At 37.3% G+C, this 21,184-nt stretch overlaps 3 protein-coding genes and 2 long non-coding RNA genes across 5 annotated transcripts; 4 read left to right on the plus strand and 1 right to left on the minus strand.

Moving 5' to 3' along the window:
- The first annotated feature begins 315 nt into the window (after positions 1–315).
- Positions 316–2,432, plus strand: LOC111449812 (pentatricopeptide repeat-containing protein At1g26900, mitochondrial). The gene is made up of 2 exons (XM_023089861.1): positions 316–358; positions 449–2,432. Exon 2 carries the CDS (start codon positions 507–509, stop codon positions 2,277–2,279), a length of 1,773 nt encoding a protein of 590 aa, XP_022945629.1. The 5' UTR covers positions 316–358; positions 449–506; the 3' UTR covers positions 2,280–2,432.
- Positions 2,433–3,472: 1,040 nt separating this feature from the next.
- On the plus strand, positions 3,473–9,457 carry LOC111449813 (O-fucosyltransferase 3-like). The gene is made up of 8 exons (XM_023089862.1): positions 3,473–4,250; positions 5,419–5,486; positions 5,602–5,690; positions 5,774–5,936; positions 7,035–7,324; positions 7,512–7,716; positions 8,553–8,710; positions 8,850–9,457. Exons 1-8 carry the CDS (start codon positions 3,986–3,988, stop codon positions 9,121–9,123), a joined length of 1,512 nt encoding a protein of 503 aa, XP_022945630.1. The 5' UTR covers positions 3,473–3,985; the 3' UTR covers positions 9,124–9,457.
- A 605-nt stretch (positions 9,458–10,062) lies between these two features.
- On the plus strand, positions 10,063–11,213 carry LOC111449819. Its single transcript, XR_002711730.1, has 2 exons — positions 10,063–10,680; positions 10,750–11,213. It is a non-coding gene; the product is annotated as an uncharacterized LOC111449819 (long non-coding RNA).
- A 4,446-nt stretch (positions 11,214–15,659) lies between these two features.
- Positions 15,660–19,843, plus strand: LOC111449810 (phosphate transporter PHO1 homolog 3-like). Its single transcript, XM_023089857.1, has 13 exons — positions 15,660–16,307; positions 16,396–16,750; positions 16,825–16,873; positions 16,958–17,029; positions 17,596–17,725; positions 17,811–17,931; positions 18,021–18,279; positions 18,367–18,471; positions 18,587–18,631; positions 18,712–18,861; positions 18,958–19,239; positions 19,339–19,475; positions 19,596–19,843. The coding sequence occupies exons 1-13, from the start codon at positions 15,695–15,697 to the stop codon at positions 19,693–19,695; spliced, it is 2,418 nt and encodes an 805-aa protein (XP_022945625.1). The 5' UTR covers positions 15,660–15,694; the 3' UTR covers positions 19,696–19,843.
- Positions 17,737–18,632, minus strand: LOC111449818. Its single transcript, XR_002711729.1, has 3 exons — positions 18,543–18,632; positions 18,356–18,464; positions 17,737–18,223 (listed from the first exon to the last, which is right to left on the minus strand). It is a non-coding gene; the product is annotated as an uncharacterized LOC111449818 (long non-coding RNA).
- Positions 19,844–21,184: the final 1,341 nt, after the last annotated feature.

The following is a 21,184-nucleotide window of genomic DNA, read 5'->3' on the forward strand; positions in this document are numbered from 1 at the left end:
CCTCGATATTGTCCACTCTCGTACCAATAGGCTTTACTTTGGGCTTCCCCAAAAAGCCTCCATATTGTCCACTCTGAGCCTAAGTTCTCATCCAATGGGCTTCACTTTGGGCTTCCCAAAATGCCTCCTACAAATAGAGAGAGTATTATTTGATTATAAACTCGTGATATTTTCAAAATTAGCTAAGTGGTGTTCTTTTTAAATTATTTTATGAAAGGGGATTTTTTTTTAAAATTTATTATTATTATTATTATTATCATTTGCAATTTTGAGGCGAAATCCATATTTTTATGAAATCACATTTCATTTCCGGAAGCGATTTCCGGTATTTTTTGCGTCCATGTTATAAAACAATCTGGTACGTCTTTCTCTTAGGTTTCGTTTACAAGAATTACGAACGTTATTGATCGGTACTGAATTTCACGGCATTCAATGTCCGACTGTGTAGGGATTGTCCTGTCATCGTGTTTTTGAGCTTCAAAACCTTCTTCTAGCAACCCAGGTTCATGAGCTTATCCCATGCCTCGTGCCTGCGGCGGAATTTAAACATTTGGTCCAAAAATCTCAGCCATGGCATATCTTCAGATGATCAAAAGCTACTTTTCCTACTGAAATCATGCAATGGAACTTCAGAAATCTCTCAAATCCACTGCTACATGGTCAAGACTGCTCTTGACCTCGTCCCTTTCACATTAAGCAAACTTCTTGCATCCGCCATACTGGATATCAAGTATGCAGCTTCCATTTTCAAGGTTATACGAAACCCGAATCTCTTTATGTTCAATACTATGCTTAGAGGCTATTCTAATAGCGATGATTCAAAACAAGCTTTTGTTATTTTCAATCAACTGAGGAATCAGAACTTCTTGCCTGATGAGTTTTCTTTCATAACAATTCTGAAAGCCTGTGCTCGAGAATTAGCAATTAATCCTGGGCAGGGGATTCATGGGCTTGTTCATAGATCTGGGCATGGTTTATTCAGTCATCTAAATAATATGCTTCTACATTTTTACTGCGCGTGTGGCCAAATTGGAAATGCCCGTAAACTGTTTGATGAAATTCCTCAAAGAAACGACTTGGTATCGTGGAATACTTTGATGGGTGGTTATCTTCATGCATCTCAGCCCACTGTTGTTTTAGATTTTTTTAGACAAATGTGTAGGGAAGGTTTGATAGCCGGCGCTAATACAGTATTAACTGTTTCATCTGCTGTGGGTGATGTCGGCTATTCCTTAGATGGAAGGTCTCTTCATGGACAATGTATTAAGCTGGGTTTATGTTCTGATCTCAATGTGGTTACTTGTTTGATTAATATGTGTGCGAAATTTAAAGATTTGGAATCAGGACAGCTGATCTTTGATGAAGTTGCTGAGAAGGATGTTATTCTCTGGAATTGTTTGATAGATAACTATGCTAGAAATGGCATGTTAGAAATCGCTATAGATTCACTACATCTCATGAAACATGAAGGAAAGAAACCCAATTCATCCACATTGGCTGGATTACTTTCAGCTTGTTCTACGTTCGGTGCTGTCGGTACAGGTAAATACCTTGGCCATTATGTGGAGGAGGAAGGACTTGTTCTAGATGCTGTTCTTGGAACAGCTCTAATTGATATGTATGCTAAATGTGGGTTCCTAGACAAGGCGATCGACATTTTTGATAAGATAAAGGATAAAGATGTAAAGACTTGGACCGCCATGATCACTGGTTATGGGGCTCATGGTCAGACAAGGAAGGCTATTGACACTTTGTTTAGGATGGAGGAGGAGGGTTTTAGGCCCAACGAAATAACTTTCTTGGCTGTCTTGAATGCTTGTAGTCATGGAGGCATAGTGATAGAGGGTATGAGATGTTTCAAGAGAATGGTGTATGAATATCGAATGACACCAAAGATTGAGCACTATGGATGCATTATTGATCTTCTTGGTCGTGCAGGGTTGTTGGAGGAAGCTCATAAGCTAATCAAGAGCTTGCCTTCCGAGGGCGATATAACGGGTTGGCGTGCTCTGCTGGCAGCCTGTAGGGTATATGGAGATGTTGAGCTGGGAGAGTCTGTGAAGAGAATGCTAGTTGATTTAAATGATGAACACCCCACGGATTCAATGCTCCTGTCTAGTACATATGCTGTTGCTGGGAGACTGTCTGATTATACACAGTATCAGCAAATTGAGGAAGAAAACAGAATGAAAGAAGGAATTAGATCATCTCAAATGCGAACTGAGAAGGCAAGAAAAGAAGCTGGTCGTAGTATGATTGAGATGGATAATTTGTATTAGCCTAAACTATTAGGAATAACTGACCTGGTGAAACCACAGGAGCTGTACATCATTTTAGTTTGATTTCAATTGATTCATATCTTTGTCCACCGGAAACTCTCGAATGGAGTTAGAGAAAGAAAGGTGGTGAGATCCCATGTCGGTTGGAGATGGAAACGAAACATTTCTTAAGGGTGTGGAAAGCTCTTCCTAACAGACGTGTTTTAAAACCGTGAAGCTGATGGCGATACGTAAATGCTATTAGAGCTAGACACCGGGCGGTGTGCTAGCGAGGACACTGGACTCCCAAGGGGTGGATTGTGAGATCCCATATCGATTGGAGAGGGGAACGAAGCATTCCTTATAAGGATGTAGAAAGCTCTTCCTAACAGACGCATTTGAAAACCGTGAGGTTGATGGTGATATGTAACTGGTCAAAACGGACAATATCTGCTAGTGGTGAGCCTGGACTGTTACAAATGGTATTAGAACCAGACACCGGGCGGTGTGCTAGCGAGGACACTAGACTCCCAAGGGGGTGGATTGTGAGATCCCACATCGAATGGAGAGGGGAACAGAGCATTCCTTATAAGGATGTAGAAAGCTCTCCTTAACATACACGTTTTAAAATCGTGAGGCTGACGGTAATACGTAAGGGCTAAAGCAGACAATAACTACTAGCGGTGGGCTTGAGTTGTTAAAAATGGTATCAGAGCCGGACACCGAGAGGTGTGCTAGCAATGAATATATATATTTCTTTTGAACCATAACTTGTCTTGTCAATCAGTATCTAATCATTTTCAATTATTTATATCTTCATTATGAAAAATAATTGTGGAACGAAGCATCGATGAGATTACGGGAAATTTTCAGATAAAGTGTCTCCTTCGAACATAATAATTTCGAATTGTTTGTTTATGATGATTATTTATTTATTTATAGTAATTATTTTGGATGTATGACATTGTGGAATAAACATGATTATTTTTGGATATTTAGTGGTTACATAATAATTTGTACTTCAATTGCTTCTCTTGGATATAAATTAATTGTAATTAAAATCTCATATATAATTTATTTATTTACCCTTTTAGTTTCACTTTACAAAAATTCAAAATTAAATTGGACCATAAAAATAATTACGCAAGTCCAAATCAGAAGAAAAATTAGAACAAAATCAAAGACAGGTGAAGATGAGACGAATCTCTCAACAAACTAGTCAGTAATTTCCAGCGCTCACGTACATTTTAGCGTTGTTTGATTTTCCATTTTGTTCATCTTTTTGTTGAGCTTCAGAAATTCAATAGAAAACGGGAGAAATTTGCGGGAAAGTTTAGTGAGAAGGCATTTATTTAGTTGTTCGGGCTTAATTTTCTTCATTTTTAGCTCGTGATTCGCCACCTTCACGCTCCGCACCTCCATCATTTCTCATGTTTTCCCGTTTTTATCCGATTTCAAATAGCCCGTTAGCTGATGTTCATTGCCGATTGCCTGATTCAGCCTTTTGGATCTTCCATTTTTTGAGATTATATTCCCCGAGCTGAATCCATTTGCATGATCGCGACAATTTGATTTCCTGTAAGCTGTTTGTGTTCTTGGATTTTGAGTGGTCCTCTATCCCTGAACGGTGATGCGAATCTGAAATCTCATGCGACGGAATGAGTTTTTTGAACGTGGAAATCGGTTCGGATTTTGAATGAGGCAGCAATGTGGTGTTTAGCGGAGCAATGGAAGATAGATCTGAGAGTATACAGGTTAGGTGCGATAAGCTCCCAGGTCCTGTAATTCCGAGGACCCGTTTGCAGGTCTCGTTTGTTCGTATCTGCTTCAGCATTTTGGTTTGGACATTTTTGATCCAGATCGTTGCATTTGGGAAGCTATGGCATCCCCATTTTATATCCAATATAGCCAATCGGATTTCGCAAGTGACTGGGATTCCGCTCTCTCTTCACGTCGATGAGTCCATTCAATCGACGCCATTTCTTCCAGCTAGTTAGTTCCTTAACCTCAATCTGTCTTTCTCTTATTGGAGATGGTGGGATGTTTTTTCTTTGAAACTTTTAATTGTGACCTCTGGATAATTACGTTTGTTCCTGCTGTATGCGACGCTTTTATTTTCCTATGTCTCAATGTTGCAATGTGACAATGATGCAATCAAGGGTAGCCATAATTGAGTTTGGTTCATTATAGAATAGGATTGCTGAACTGTTCTGCTGGTGGATTTGTTTAGCTTAAGAGCATGCATTGTGGAGTGTTCTCAAACACCTCTTAGTTAGGAATCATCCAGGTTCATGTATATTTTAGGAATCACGAACCTGCACAATGATATGATATTGTCCACTTTGAGCATAAGCTCTCATGACTTTGCTTTTGGTTTCCCGAAAAGGCCTCATATCAATGGAGAAAGTGTTCCTTACTTATAAACCTGTAATCTTTCTCTTAATTAACCGATGTAGGACTACTCCTCTCAATAATTCTCAACAATCCTCCTTTCGAACAAAGTATATCACAGAGCCTCTCTTTGATGCCTCCTTCTCTGGAGTTCTCGAACAACCTCCTCTTAATTAAGGTTCGACTCCTTTTCTGGAGCCCTCGAACAAAGTACACCATTTGTTCGACACTTGAGTCACCTTTGTCTCACCTTCGAGGCTCAAAATTTCTTTGTATGACACGTGAGAATTCTATTGGTATGACTAAGTTAAGGGCATGACTCTAGTTCTATGTTAAGATCGCAATCCTTTACAATGGTATGATACTGTCCGCTTTGAGCATAAGCTCTTATGGCTTTGCTTTTGGTTTCCCAAAAGGCCTCAGGAGATAATATTTCTTATTTATAAACCTATGATCTTTCTCTATATTAGTCAATGTGGGACTACTCCTCTCAATAATCCTCAACCGTATGTATTATATATTACAGTGTTATAGCTAATGTCAAAAAATTTTATCTAATGAACCAAGGTTATTTCATACTTAATAGAAGTGTTATCCTGTTTCAAGCATTGCTATTATCATCCCTTTTAATTCATGGAATAAACTTTCCTTCACTGGCATCACTGTTGAACTACTTGGATTACTCATACATTCCACTTCAATCTCTAAAATTATCTTTTCCGCTAATTGCTTTGGGGAGAATTTGACTTAAAGATCTCAATTTGTGCAGGAAACTATTCAAGCAATGGTTATCTTCGAGTGTCCTGCAATGGAGGCTTAAATCAAATGCGTGCTGCGGTGTGCACTTTTTGACTTGCTATTTCTTTCCCCCATCTTCATTTACGCCTATATTATTGTTTGTTCTTTTCCTTGAAAGGATGATATATTGGACTCATCTAATTAAGCGTTTCAGATCTGTGATATGGTGACCGTTGCTCGCCTTTTGAACTTGACATTGGTTGTTCCAGAACTTGATAAAGCATCTTTTTGGGCAGACCCTAGGTATATTCCTTTTCTTGCTTTCTGTAGCTCGGTTGCGTACTTCTACATAGACTTCAATATGTTAACGCCAAGCTCTCGTGCAGTAATTTTGATGACGTATTTAATGTGAGCCATTTTATCGAGTCACTGAGAGATGAAGTCCACATTATCAGAAGACTACCTAAAAAGTTCAATAGGAAACATGGATTTACACAATTTGCCATGCCTCCTGTTAGCTGGTCAAATGAAAAATATTATTTAAAACAGGTTTGCATTATTTTTTCTAACGTGTACTCTAGTTTTTCATATTACTTATTAGATGCAAATCTAGGTCCCTTGGATGGTCAAATGATGAATCTGTGATATTACCAAGTTATATGTAGAAACCAATTGAGTGCAGTTTTGAGATTATTATCTTGTTGAGAGAATGTTAGGTCTAAATTGGCTAGGGAATACTATGAATTTTGTTGTCTTTTCTCAAACCCAGTGAGGCCAACTGCCCCCCAAATTGGCATGTGAACTCACTTCTGTTCACTCTCAGAGAGTTTATACAGGCTAGGAAATAGGACTCTTTGAAGATTATTATTGACCTCCAAAATTTTCTGGAAGTATCATAACCTACCCTGTAAGAAGGTCTCCCAGTTACCAGATTCTTAGATTTGGCAAAAGCAATTGATTTCCAAGGGTGTGAGATCCCACGTTGGTTGGATAAGGGAACAAAACATTCCATATAAGGGTGTGGAACTTCTCCTTAGTAGACACGTTTTAGAACCGTGAGGATGACGGCGATACGTAACGAGCCAAAACAGATAATATTTGCTAGTGGTGGACTTGGGATTGGGCTGTTACATATGGTATCAGAGCCAGGTGTGCCAACAAGGACGCTGGCCCCGGGGAGTGGATTGTGAGATCCTACATCGGTTGGAGAGGGAAATAAAACATTCCTTACAAGGGTGTGGAAACCTCTCCCTAGTAGACACATTTTAAAACTGAGGCTGATAGCGATGCGTAACGAGCCAAAGCAGACAATATATGCTAGCGGTGAGGTTGGGCTGTTACAAAAGGCTAAAGGAGGAGCTTCTAATTCTTACGCATTTTTTCAAATTAAAAGAATATCACGGCAAAAGTTATATTAATTATGAAAGAAATGTAATTTACTTGGCCATAAAGCCTTGACACAACTGAATACAAGGTGTTTTGAGTAGTACTTGAATGAGGAAAAAAAAAAGTATAGTATGAATATAAACTAAAAATAATACAAGGTGTTTTGAGCAGTACTTCAACAATAGAACCATCTTCTTGTGCTCTTATTTATACTCACTATTTTGCCTTTTGACTTCTAATGCCTTAAAACCCCTTGTGCAGATTCTTCCTCTCTTTAAGAAGCATAAGGTGTTACATTTTAATAAAACAGATGCACGCTTGGCAAACAACGGAATCCCACTTTATCTACAGAAACTCAGGTGTCGTGTCAATTTCCAGGCACTGAAATTCTCTCCCCAGATTGAGACGCTGGGTTATAAGTTAATTCGTCTACTTCAAGAAAAGGGACCTATTGTGGTCTTGCATTTGAGATACGAGATGGATATGCTGGCCTTTTCGGGTTGTACACATGGCTGTACAAAGGAAGAAGCTGATGAGCTCAAACGGATGAGGTTCGTAAATTTGAAAATTAAACTTATGAGGATCCAATCACTGAAGATTTTTCATTATTATTGTTCATATATGCCTAAATATTGTGGTGTATATGTACCTTTTAGTTTCTCTTCTATCATTGTGGTTATACCAAGCTGATGGATGCTGCTTAGGTGAAATAGTAATCTGTAGTTGAAATTTATCCAGATATGCATTCCCTTGGTGGAGGGAGAAAGAGATCTCGTCTGAAAAGAGGAGATCACAAGGTCTGTGTCCTCTGACCCCAGAGGAAACAGCACTGACTTTACAGGCCATGGGTTTTAACAAGGAGACGCAGATATATATTGCTGCTGGTGAGGTTTATGGTAGTGAACGGAGACTTGCAGCTCTTAGGGAAGCCTTCCCACTGATTGTGAGTACCATCATTATATCTTGTGCTCAAAATTTCACCTTTTGATGTGATGTGATTGTCTATGAAGACAATTGGCTGAAACTTTTAATCTGCATGATTTCCCGGGAACCCTTTGTGAGAAAAAAGTGAAGCTGTCGTTGGACACTGTCTAGTAGCCAAAGAAAGCCATCCTTATGAATGTAAGATCCCACATCTGTTGGAGAGGAGAACGAAGCATTCCTTATAAGTGTGTGGAAACTTCTCCCTTGTAAATACGTTTTAAAATCGTGAGGCTGACGGCGATACGTAATAGGCCAAAGTGGACAATATCTGCTAGCGGTAGACTTGGGCTGTTACAAATGGTATCAGAACTAGACACCCAGCGGTGGGCCAGCAAGGATGCTAGGCCCCCAAAGAGGGTGGATTGTGAGATCCCACTTCGGTTGGAGAGGGGAACAAAGCATTTTTTATAAGGGAGTGGAAACCTCTCCCTATCAGACGTGTTCTAAAACCGTGAGACTGATGGTGATAAGTAACGGGCCAAAGCGGACAATATCTGCTAGCGGTGGGCCTGAGCTATTATAAATGGTATCAGAGCCAGACACCGAGCGATGTGCCAGCGAGGACGCTGAACCTCCAAGGGTGGTGGATTGTGAGATCACACATCGGTTGGAGAGGGGAACGAAAAACATTCATTATAAGAGTGTGAAAACCTCTCCCTAACAGACGCGTTTTAAAATCGCGAGGCTGACGGCGATACGCAACGAGCCAAAGCGGACAATATAATTTGGGATGTTACAATGAAACACTATTGTGAATGTTATTCTTCTAAGATTCATCACCTTACTGTATTTCAGGTGAAAAAGGAAACCTTGCTATCCCCAGAAGAATTGCATCTATTTCGGAATCATTCGTCGCAAATGGCAGCTTTAGATTTTATGGTATCTATAGCCAGTAACACTTTCATTCCTACCTATGATGGTAACATGGCAAGACTTGTTGAAGGTCACCGCAGGTGTGCCACGTCATTTCTCGCCGAACAATTATCGCTTTCTTCCAGTTGTATTATTCGTGGTCATAGAGTCTTTAATTTCGTCTTTAATTTCTACTTGAGGTTTTCAAAACTCTCCTGATTTAATTCATACTGCTCACAGATACCTGGGATTTAAGAGAACAATTACACTGGATAGAAAAAAACTTGTGGAATTACTGGATATGCATCAGAATGGTACACTTCCTTGGGATGCCTTTGCAGCTGCTGTAAGATCAGCTCACGAGAAAAGACAGGGACAACCAATGCAACGAAGAGTAAACCCAGACAAACCAAAGGAAGAACATTACTTTTATGCAAATCCTCATGAATGCTTCTGTGAGGGAACGAACTGCAACGGCTCACTAAGCCACAGTAACTCGAGCCAAGTACTTTGACTGCGACTGACCGAATCAAGAACCGAACTTTCATGGCGCCCCAGGGGGAATTTTCCGCTTCAATGTGGTGAGCAAACCTTCTCACTTTCATTGGACAGTGCCCGGTTTTGTCGATACTCAAGCCTGAAAGTTTTTATACAAAGCAATATAAATAAGATCTTCAGAACTCTCCCTTGGACATCCAAGCATATTTGTTCATAATTTATATGATTGTATTCAACTTCTATCCTGCCATAAAATGTTATCATTTGTATCAGATGTGAGATGTCAACAATTTTTCCAGATGTTAATACAGCTGATCGAGGTATGAGCTTTATGCTTGCTTCTAAACTCACTCAGTGAACCAGTTTTGCTTCTTTTCTCTAAAAACTTAAAGCAATCCCATGTTTTCCACTTCTCTGCTGTTTGATCTAACAGAAGTGATAATTACAAGTATAAAATGTTTAAATCTATAAACCCTCTGAGTCATTTATGCCTTCGCCTTAGAAGGATTGAGTTTCAGCTATAGTGCTCATCTATTTAGGTGTGAGATCCCACATTGGTTATAGAGGGAACAAACCATTCCTTATAAGGGTGTGGAAACCTCTTCCTATTTGACACATTTTAAAATCTTTGATGGGAAGTCCGAAAGGGAAAACCCAAAGAGGACAATATTTGTTAGCATTGAGCTTAGACTGTTACATTAGGATTTAATATCTTACTAATTACCTTGACAACCAAATGTTATAGAGTCGAATGGCAATTCCAAGAGAATAGTCGAGTAACAGTCCAAGTCTCCCCCTAGTAGATATTGTCCGTTTTGGCTAGCCGAATGATTATTCCAAGAGAATAGTCGTGTAATAGTCCAAGCCCACCACTAGTAAATATTGTCCACTAGGGAGAGGGAGAGGTTTCCACACCAATGCTTCATTTGTTTCTCCAACTGATGTGGGATCTCACAATCCACCCTCCTTGGAGACCCAGTGTCGTTGCTTGCACACCGCCCGGTCCTGGCTCTGATACCATTTGTAACATCTCAAGCCCACCGCTAACAGATGAAAACCAATATCCACCCTTCCGCCTTAACATGACTATTAATGGCTGATTACTCAATTCACACTGTGTGTAACCCTTACCTTGATAACTATTGACAAATATGGCTGGTTACCCGATTCACACAGCGTGTAACCCTTACCTTGATAACCATTTTCTACAATCACCCGTATAGAGACAAATAGTGGCTGGTTACCTAATTCACACTGCTGGGTTGCCATTTTTGAGATGGGAGCTAGCTGGGTTGGAGGAAACTCATATGGCTGCGGTGAAGGAGTGATATGTTACAAGTTTTCAAAGAATTACACTCTTATTAGCCAATTATTACTTAGTTACAGGTGATAGCTGCAGATATATCGGCTGTGATTATGTCATACTGAGACAAGAATCGACCTTTTCTTGAATAATATCTTTTGCTGACTTTATTTTTCTTCCCCATGAAAGCAGTAACGGTTCAATTATGCAGTTTGGCCGTAGAAGTTGAATGAGGAGAAAAGCATGAAGCTTATTGGAGAGCAGAATCAGGTAAATGTGAAAACATTAAAGAGTAACAAAATTCAAATTTACTGTAGCTTTGTATCTGTAATTTTCCAGGAAACTTCTAGTCTTCACCAGAAAGAATGAGCCCAGGATTTCGTCAGAACCGTACAAAAAGGAAAGCAGCCATTGGTCTAAACTCACTGCTCTGGTTCAAAGGACATAGTCAATGTTCTACACAGTCAATCAGTGAAAAGTATGCAGGGTTTGATTTTATCAGTTTTCGTTGTTGAAACAATTGGCCTCTGCGTTATGTCAATGAATGGGTAGGATGAAAAAAGATAGGCTAGATTATAGAACTATTCGTTAATTTTGCCGATACCCTAACGGATTTATGGATAGATAGTCAAAGTGGACAAAGCAAGTGTCTCAGTCATCTGTTCTACGTCATTGTCTTATCGACTATTCATCCAGTATTCTATGTTGTTCTTTTAGGTTTAATCTAGCTAGCAAGTGTCTCAGTCATCTGTTCTATATCACTACCGTATTGATTATTCATGTTAGCATTATCACTTTTGATATCGGTAAGTGTTGTCACCAAAAACCTTTTCCGATTGATAGAAGGTCCTGCTACTGGCACTTGAAAAATAAGCTTTAAAGGTCTCGTCGATCACTTGAGCACTGATACATTTTCGGTGCCGTGGAGCTAGATTAGTGAGCTATTAAATAAGGGATTGCTTAGGGACCTTAGTGTACAATCTAGGATGTTTCCCTCTCGACTTTGGATCTTAGCACTCCAAAAGTCTGTCTATGCAAGTGATCTAGGCCTGTATTCGAATTTCCCTGAGATTGGTATGTCACTGCCCAATCGATTATTCATCCAGTATTCTACATTGTTCTTTCATAATTAACATACACAAGTGTTTTAGTCATCTATCCTATGTTATTGCTACGTTGTTCTTTCATACTTCATTTAGGCAAGTATCTTGGTTATCTGTCCTACGTCACTACCCTGTCGACTATTCATCCAATATTTTACGTTGTTCTTTGAAACTTGATCTAGGCAAGTGTCTCAGTCATCTGTTCGTCACTGTCCTATTGACTATTCATCCAATATTCGATATTGTGTTTTTTTTCTAAACTTAAACGAAATAAGTGTCTCAATCATTTATTCTACATTACCACTCAGACTTAATTTAGGTAGGTGTCTTCCAACATTCTAGCGATTTCTACCTCGGTAAATCAAGTTTTTTTTTTTAAATTTTATTTTAAATTTTAATTTTAAATTATCCAAAAAGAAATGTTATTATTTGGTGTGCAAGTGCGTATTAAATAAAGCCGCCGAGAGCTTTGAAACAACGACCATAGCGACGACCACTGAATATTTGAAGACTTTGGTCCAATTTATTAATTTAAAAACCATGCATTGAAATTACTCTAATTTCGATACTGTTGACCATATTAGGTCTTCTATTATATTCTTTTCAACCACGTGATTAAACAAATATTTCTTTTACCTTATATTATAATTTTTTTCTTATAAAATTTAATGATGTCTCTAGTTTTAAATTGTCACAATATGTACTACATTTTTATTATATCTAGCACGGAATCTCAAGATCATAATCTTTTATTTATTAATGAATTATTTTTTTTTCTTCTTAAATAATATTTTCTAATTTTCACGATTAAAAGGTTTCTTCTAATTAAATAAATAGTGGATATAATTTGATAAAAATTATTTATTACTTACGAATTACAATTAATTTTTAATGTCTACGTTGAAGGTTAGATATTTATATTAATTTGAAATTTGACTAAAAATACGTGGACTTTGTTATCAAAGATATTATTTTCGGCTTGACAATTCATAGAATTAATAGTTTTTGAAAAAAAAAATAGTCAAATAAATTATATTTACGTTTTTAGACCAAAATCATCGCATTAATTTAAATATTAATAATTATTTTATACAGGCTAAATTAATACAAATATCTCTAAACTTCGCATATGTTAAAAAATACTCTTAAACTTTCGAAAGTTTTAATAATACTTTTTTTTTATTATTTAAAAAGACCCTTACGGTTAGTATTGTTGAACGATGAAAGCCCCACCCCACTAAGCTAGTTTAGGGAATGATCATGGATTTATAAACAAAGAATAGTCTCTCCTTTGGTACGAGACCTTTTGGGGAAGCCTAAAGCAAAACCATGAGAGCTTATGCTCAAAATGGACAATATCATACCATTGTGGAAAGTCGTGTTCGTCTAACAAGTATTACATGTCATATATTGAGGGTAAGAACGTTTTCAATATTTTTTTTATATTAAGGTTAAGGATGCTAATAATATTTTTAAAATTTTGTGGGTATTTTTTAACCATTTAAATTTTTTTGAGTACAAATTTCACCATTTTTATTAATTTAGCATATATATATATATATATATATATATATAAGCTATTATTTAAATGATATTTATGGATATTTACGTTGGAGTGAAATAAGAGTGTCATGGATGACGTCAGCATATTATTATTATAATTATTTAAAAAGGAGCCACTTTTATAAATGAATTTAATATTAATGAATGATTAAAATAATAAAATGTGATAATCTCGTAGTTATGAACCGATCAACACGCCCACATTTCATTAATTTAATTGTATATAAGATAAAGTTATTGAAATTACGAAAATTAATAGTAAACTTTAATTAAAGTCTATAATTTAATACACATTTTCACACTTAGGAGGATTATGAATTGAAACCAACCCCCCAAAATATTCAAAATAAATAAATAAATAAATAAGGGTTTATTGGTTGAAATAAATAAACAAAAAGTTGAAACCATTTCAAACAAAGTAGTTGAAATAAATTATTGTAACTTTATTTGGCTAAGCTTTTGGAAAATGCCAGACAATCTTTCTGTTTGGCACAAAATTGACCGAAAATTAATTATTATTATTATTTTTTACAAAATAATTATAAAATTAATAATTAAATTATACAACTAATTATTATTATTATTTACCTTATATATATATACACCTAATATGGATATTTATAGATATTTTAATGCTTAAAAAAATTATATTACTATGACATTTTACTAGTCAAATCATTCAACCTGGTTGATCGAAATAAACGACTAGGTTCGTTGGATTGATTATAATTGATTTAGTAAGCTTTTCAAATGTTATCGTTCACCCTCGAGTTAAGCATGATATAGTGATATTTGACCCTATATAATAGACAGCGCACTAATTATTATTTTAATACTAATGACTCGATCTAATCTTCCGTTAGAACGAACAAAAATTAGTTTAGAAAACATGATTATTAATTTAATCTTGGGATTTCTATCTATATTAGGATTTATTACTATGTTTAATGTTAATCATATTTATGGAAGACTTGGTCAATGTGTATTATTATTATTATTATTATTTTTGGTCTAAAACTTGAAGCCCGAGGAAAGATACAGTTTCCAGATATCTTTCCTAGATTTTATTGGCGTGACAGTCAATTTGGTGAAGTGGGCATGTTGAAAAATTGATTCTTACAAGTCTTTGTTTAATTAAATATTGAATCGCTTTCATTAACCAATATCAACCACAGTCTTTTATCATTTATCTAATTGACATTCCGTACGTGTGAATGAGCTATTTTTTAAACTATTAAATTATAAGTTTACTGTATTCAAAGCACACGTGTAATTGACCAAACCCACTATTAGTAGATATTGTGTTATATATGTTTTTATTTCGAGGATTTTCTCTCAAAATTTTAAAACACGTCTACAACGGAGAGGTTTCCACACCCTTATGTTTTGTTCTCTTTTTTTAACTGAAGAACGATCTATATTGTATTTTACTTGAATTGCTTTATCCATCCTCTCGAGTTGCTGGTGGGTACTTTGAACTAGTCATGTGACTGAGGGCTCGTACTAAAGAATTAGTTGTATGGTTTAGTAGTTATTAATCACGGAGCGAAGATTTTTTAATCTAGATTCTATATTTGTTAAGATACAACCACGCTGAGACAATCTTATTGAATAACTTATTAACATATTAGATTGAGCCATTATAATTAGAGATGTCTATAGAATGGGTGGAAGCTGGGAAGCCTTCCCTATCTCCACTCTTATTTCATTCTCCTACCATCCATTTATCTTTACCGGATTAGAGTAAAGATTCGAAAATTTGCATGATTGAGTCTTTACGAACATTTTTTCTTTTATATATATACTAAATATTTAATTTTTTAATAGATAATTATGTTTTAAAAAAATATAAAACATTAATAATATTTCATATCATTTTTAAAAATTCAAATTTCAATATTCCAATTATTAATTTTTTTAATTAAAATGAGTCCTCTCTTCTTAATCTCCTCCTCCGTCTAATTTCATTTTTTGTTGGCCCACCAACCCAGGAGAAGTAATTGTAATGTTCTAATTTAAAAATAATATATAAATATATATATATATAAAAGTGAGATGAGCATACGAGAACATAATCTTAACAGAGTTGGGTTGAGATGGAAATGTGGAATATAATCAAAGGGTCAGATCCAACCTACTAATGTGGAGGGCAGAAATGAGAAGATAGAATACAATCTTGTCTCCAACTCCATTGAGAGAAAAATTTCTTCGTACTCTTTCTCTCGTTCTTTTCATGAATTATTGTCAGATCCAACCTACGAATTAAACCGACATTAAATTGTCGTAAATTTCAGACAAGAAAACAAATCGAAATTGAGAAGAAGAAAAAAAAAATGTTTATCACGTTATGTAAGGCAGTGAAGTGACGAAAACAAGCTAGTTTTTTTCTCATTTTGCACACACCATTTGCATGACGTGTTTTCTTCTCTCCACTGTTTAAGTTTGAAATTTCACACACAGTCAAACAATGAATTAAATGCCAAGGAAAAACACGGACTCCCTTTTGAAATGTCTCTTTCATATTTGGAATCATTCACTTATAAATACCCCAAAATCGCCATTAAAAAACACATTACATTTTTATTGGGTTCTTATGATCATCTAAAATCATCACCAAAATGAAATTCGGCAAGCAATTTACCGCTCAAATGGTTCCCGAATGGCGCCAAGCTTACATGGATTACGATTTTCTCAAGTCCCTTTTGAAGCAAATTGATACCTTCAACAAAACCCACGCCAAAAATCACCCCCCGAGCCACCCTGGCCAGCTCAAAAGGGCTCTGACACTCTACAGGGCGTTCAGTGGGCTGACACTCCGCCACAGCCATAGCCATGGGCTTGCCAGTCCTGGGTCGCCGCCGGATGCAGAGGAGCAGACGATTCTGGTGAACTCGGTGAACAGAGACGGGACGAAGAAGTATCGGACGACGTTTTTGATGGCGGATGAGGAGGGCGGCGAGTATGAGCTGGTGTACTTCCGGTCGTTGGATAGGGAGTTTAATAAAGTGGATAAGTTTTATAAGTCGAAAGTGGAGGAAGTTTTGAAGGAAGCGAGTGTTTTGAATAAGCAAATGGATGCTTTGATTGCTTTCAGAATTAAAGTGGAGAATCCTAAGGGTGTTTGGGATTTCTCCGGCGACCGGTCGGAGGAGATTACAAGGCTCGCCACTGATATTGCGGTTTCCACAGCGGCCTTGTCTTCTTCAACTCCTTCCGGGGTCCGAGCTAGCAGTAAGTTCATAGATTAAATTATAAACCTACGAGAGCTTAGGCTCAAAGTGGACAATATGTGATTCCTAACAATGAGTGATCTGAACAGGACGAGTTCATATAACGATGGACGCTATTGAGGAAGGGGAAGGCGGGTCGAGCCATAACAATAATTTTAAACCGGAGAACGAGTCGAAGGTCGAGAAGGGAGAGGAAAAGTCCAATGGGGAAGAAGAGAAGGAAACAAAGATGAGAGCCAACAGGCCACCTCCATTGGAGCTGCTTGATCGTGTGAAATTGAACACGACAGTAGAGACTCCAAGATCAACAATTAAAGGGCTTTTGAACTTTCCCAAGAACTCAGAGCTTCAATTTAACAAAGAAAATCTTAACAAAATTGAGAATCAACTCAGGAAGGCTTTTGTTGTGTTCTACCACAAGCTTAGACTGCTGAAGAGCTTCAGGTGACTAATTGGAAGCATTTTTTGGTGTTTTTTTTTGTTAATTTTGTGGGCTAATTCTGGTTTGATATGAACAGTTTCTTGAATACTTTGGCATTTTCGAAGATAATGAAGAAATATGATAAGGTAATGATTGTGTGTTTTTCGAAGAGATTGAGGTTAAAAGGGTATGGTTTTTGAGGTAAGATTGTTTGAAAATGGTGGATGCAGATTACTTCAAGAGATGCTGGAAAGGCTTACATGAAGATGGTGGACAGCTCTTACCTTGGGAGTTCTGATGAGGTTAGGATTGTTTATTATTAATTATACTCGGCCTACAATAAACATTTAGACTCAATTTTGAGATCTCACATCGGTTGGAAAGAGAAATGAATCATTTCTTATAAGGGTGTGGAGGCTGACGTCGATTCGTGCTGTTACAAATGATATTAGAGCCAAATCACTGGATCGTGTGCCAGTGAGGACGCTGGGGCATTTTAAAATAGTGAGGCTGACGTCAATACGTAACGAGCCAAAGCGGACAATATCTGCTAGTAGTAGGATCAGACTATTATATTATAAATGGTATCAGAGCCAAGTTACTGAGTTGTGTGTCAATGAGGACGTTGGGGGTAGATTGTGACATCTCGTATCAATTAGAGAGGGGAACGAAACATTTCTTATAAGGATGTAGAAACTTCTCCCTTACATATGCATTTTAAAACTGTGAGGTTGACAACAATACATAACGTAACGGGTCAAAATGGACAATATCTGCGAGCAATGAGGTTGAGTTGTTATATAAATAATCGAAAAATAATGAACATAGCTTGAATACTTTCTTGACATTAATGGCATTGAATAATCAGGTTTCGAAGTTAATGGAGAGGGTGGAAGCTGCATTTATCAAACACTTCTGCAATGCTAATCGAACCAAAGGAATGAATATCTTGAGACCCAAAGCAAAGAAAGAAAGGCATAGAACAACATTTTCAGTTGGTAAACAGCCATTCTTGACACATTTGCAAGACTCTTCATTCATGTTTTGAACATTGGCTGATCAATTTTAGAACAAAATTTTCAGGTTTCTTTGCTGGCTGCACCATAGCTCTTATCGTCGCCCTCATTTTCATTACACGAGCACGACATATACTCGACCGAGAAGGCCGCTCCCAGTATATGGATACCATGTTTCCTCTTTACAGGTAACTTAAAACAGAGAAACAGAAACATTGCAAATCAAATCAAATCAAATCAAATCAAATCAAATCATTCTTCTGCTTGTTTAATGCAGCCTGTTTGGATTCGTTGTCTTGCACCTGCTAATGTATGCAGCAAACATATACTTTTGGAGGAGATACCAAGTGAATTATTCATTCATTTTTGGTTTCAAACAAGGCACTGAGTTGGCATACCGTGACGTTTTGCTTCCCAGTTTTGCCGTGGCGACTCTTGCTTTAGCCTGTGTTCTTTCTAACCTTGACATGGAGATGGACCCTGAAACCAAGCCATATCAAGCAGTGACTGAACTTCTACCTTTAGTTTTGCTCCTTGTAAGATTACTCTCACATAAACCAACTCATCTGCCCAAAAACCCAATAATTTGTAGCTAAAAGTCTAGCATTTTACCCTGCTTGCAGGTTGTGGTTGCAGTCTTCTTGTGTCCATTCAACATCCTATATCGCTCGAGTCGCTTCTTCTGCTTAAAAACTCTGTACCGCTGCATATGTGCTCCCCTCTACATGGTAAGAAAGATGGGAATAGTCTTTTCAAGTTAGAAAAAATAGCAAAACAATTGTAAGGATAGAGATTTGACCTTTCGACTTAGCTCTAATTTCGGATACTTTTCTTCCTCTGCAGGTCGTCTTTGCTGATTTTTTCTTGGCAGATCAGTTCACGAGCCAGGTTAGTAACACACAAGGTTCTTCAGTTCAAGAAATTACCTGCATCTTACATCCTCAAACGATTACTTTGAATCGATTCAGGTGCAAGCACTTCGTAGCTTGGAATTCTACATTTGCCATTACGGTTGGGGAGATTACAAACATCGACAAAACACTTGTAGAGAGAACACTGTATTCAACACGTTCAGTTTCATCATTGCTGTTATTCCATATTGGTCGCGTCTTCTTCAGGTTTGAATCTCGTCATCGAACTTTTCAGCTCCATCTAAGTTAGACAGGTGAACGTTATAACACTAACACAAATTTTTGTTGGTTTCATACTTACAGTGTCTCAGGCGACTGTATGAGGAGAAAGATGTAATGCAGGGATACAATGGACTGAAGTACTTCTTGACCATTGTAGCTGTTTGCTTGAGGACAGCTTACAGTCTGAACAAGGGAGTATTAACTTGGAAAGTTCTAGCCGCAGTTTTCTCAGCTGTGGCTGCCATTATATGCACGTATTGGGACATCGTAATGGACTGGGGCCTCCTGCAGCGGAATTCCAAGAACCGCTGGTTGAGAGACAAGCTACTTGTTGGTCACAACAGTGTGTATTTTGTAGCAATGGTGAGTTTCTCATACGGTTTCACTGCTAAAAACAAGTAAGGGTCAATACTCAGGACACTTTTTCTAGTAATCTAAACAAGCTGTGGATATCAAATGCAGGGCTTGAATGTTTTGCTGCGGTTTGCTTGGCTGCAAACCGTGTTGGATTTCCAGTTCTCCTTCCTGCACACACAAGGTTTGATTACAATAGTTGCCAGCCTCGAGATCATTCGTCGTGGCATATGGAATTTCTTCAGGTACGACTACGACAATTCTATTCTTTTAGGTTCTTTCCTCGAACTGCCTGCAAAAAACATACAGCTCTTTTGGAAACCTCAAATGGTTAGTTGACTAATCTATTTACCCTTTTGGATTAGGCTGGAGAACGAGCATCTGAACAATGTTGGGAAGTACCGTGCATTTAAATCTGTACCGCTGCCTTTCAACTATGATGAAGATGATGACAAAGATGATTAAAATTTTCCGGACAGCATTCTTTCAACATATGCAGTTCAAATGTTTCTAAATGTTCAACAATTTTTTTACAGTATATATCAAATACATATCATTGCAATATCATCTCGACTCTACTTTTCTCATGATTCCTCTATCCGAGTGGAATTGGTTTAAAGAAACGAACAATCAAAGGGTGAATGTTCTCATGCACTTCCCTCTGCTTAGCTGATACGAAAAATAGTTTGGACGAAAACAAACAAAACTAAGTTCTACTCTTAAGGATATCCTTCGCACTTTCCAGACGCCTTTGTGCTTAAACATAATGAACAATATGCACCCCATCTTGTTCTTTCACCTCGAACGACCTCAAGAATGGTGTTTACCGTCTATACTACTACTAGAAAGACACTCTGGCAGACACTGCTATTTATTCTAGTAGGAAGATGGAGAAAATGCAAATGCAATTACACTATTGTAAATGAGAAAGGTTAAGTTTCAGAAACTGGAAATTGCAATAAAGAGATATGCGAAGCCTAAAGAGTGATCAGTCTTACATTAACAGAGGTCATATGATCAGCTCAGCAATACCAAGTTTATGCATGGCCCCGTAGAATATGTAGATACTAGCGGGATCTGTGCTCTGCAGCTGAAATGAAAACCAAGTCATGTTACGCACACAAGCACATACGTGAGTTCGACAGCCTTAGCTCACCATCCGTCTCAAACCATCCTTAAAGTTAGCATAAGATGGACCTGAAGAGTAATGCACTTAAACTTTGCTTCAGTGTCCATCTGCAAAGTAAATATTGGATTGAAATGCATTAAAGTAAACTCCAATTATGACACACTTCCTGCCATTCGTGCGGTGGCTGTATTGATCCATCTCATTCATATCAGCCTCGTATATATCTCAAGAATTAATACGATTTCTTTATGAAAAAAACTATAAACCTGACTTATCCATCTCATTCAATGGTTCCTCTAGCAGTTATATAATGTAATTGACAAAAAATCAAATCATATAACTAAACATACAAGGTTCAAATCCCAAAACTCGGTTACCATTAAAGGTGGATGAAGAAGGGAAGTTCTTGTTCAAGCTTTCCCTGATTGTTAATGTAAAGCTGACTTATAAGGTCCAAATATTTTGCCATCACGGAATGATCGTTAATTTTCCTTCAGTCGTACAGTTTTGATGGCAAGGAAGGTAACTTTATCATTCCTGTTGAATAATCACAAACTCTAACCAACATTAAGAACGATGCAAAGGATCCTATAATGAATCATACACCACACTGTTATAGCAGCCTATTTTCTCGACACAAACTTCGAATCATTCACTCCAGAGAGAGTGAACGAGCCAACGGTAACATCCTGACTCCTTTAGGATGTGATGCATCTCTCACCTCTGTCCTAGAAAGTGGAAGGCGACAAACAAATAGAAAGAACACGAGTAAAACTTATAACTAAGATATAGTTACGATTCTAAATCACAAAGCATCGTTGGATT

The sequence above is a fragment of the Cucurbita moschata genome, unplaced genomic scaffold (genome assembly GCF_002738365.1).
Source record: "Cucurbita moschata cultivar Rifu unplaced genomic scaffold, Cmos_1.0 Cmo_Scf00011, whole genome shotgun sequence".
Lineage (NCBI taxonomy): Eukaryota > Viridiplantae > Streptophyta > Magnoliopsida > Cucurbitales > Cucurbitaceae > Cucurbita > Cucurbita moschata.

Excerpts from the sequence above, each read along its gene's own strand:
- LOC111449812 (XM_023089861.1), top strand. The coding sequence starts at position 507 with ATGAGCTTATCCCATGCCTCGTGCCTGCGGCGGAATTTAAACATTTGG.
- LOC111449813 (XM_023089862.1), top strand. The coding sequence starts at position 3,986 with ATGGAAGATAGATCTGAGAGTATACAGGTTAGGTGCGATAAGCTCCCA. Across the intron at positions 4,251-5,418 it reads GACGCCATTTCTTCCAGCTA|GAAACTATTCAAGCAATGGT; the intron begins GTTAGTTCCTTA and ends CAATTTGTGCAG. Across the intron at positions 5,691-5,773 it reads TCTTTTTGGGCAGACCCTAG|TAATTTTGATGACGTATTTA; the intron begins GTATATTCCTTT and ends GCTCTCGTGCAG.
- LOC111449810 (XM_023089857.1), top strand. The coding sequence starts at position 15,695 with ATGAAATTCGGCAAGCAATTTACCGCTCAAATGGTTCCCGAATGGCGC. Across the intron at positions 16,751-16,824 it reads AGACTGCTGAAGAGCTTCAG|TTTCTTGAATACTTTGGCAT; the intron begins GTGACTAATTGG and ends TGATATGAACAG. Across the intron at positions 17,932-18,020 it reads ACCATGTTTCCTCTTTACAG|CCTGTTTGGATTCGTTGTCT; the intron begins GTAACTTAAAAC and ends TGTTTAATGCAG.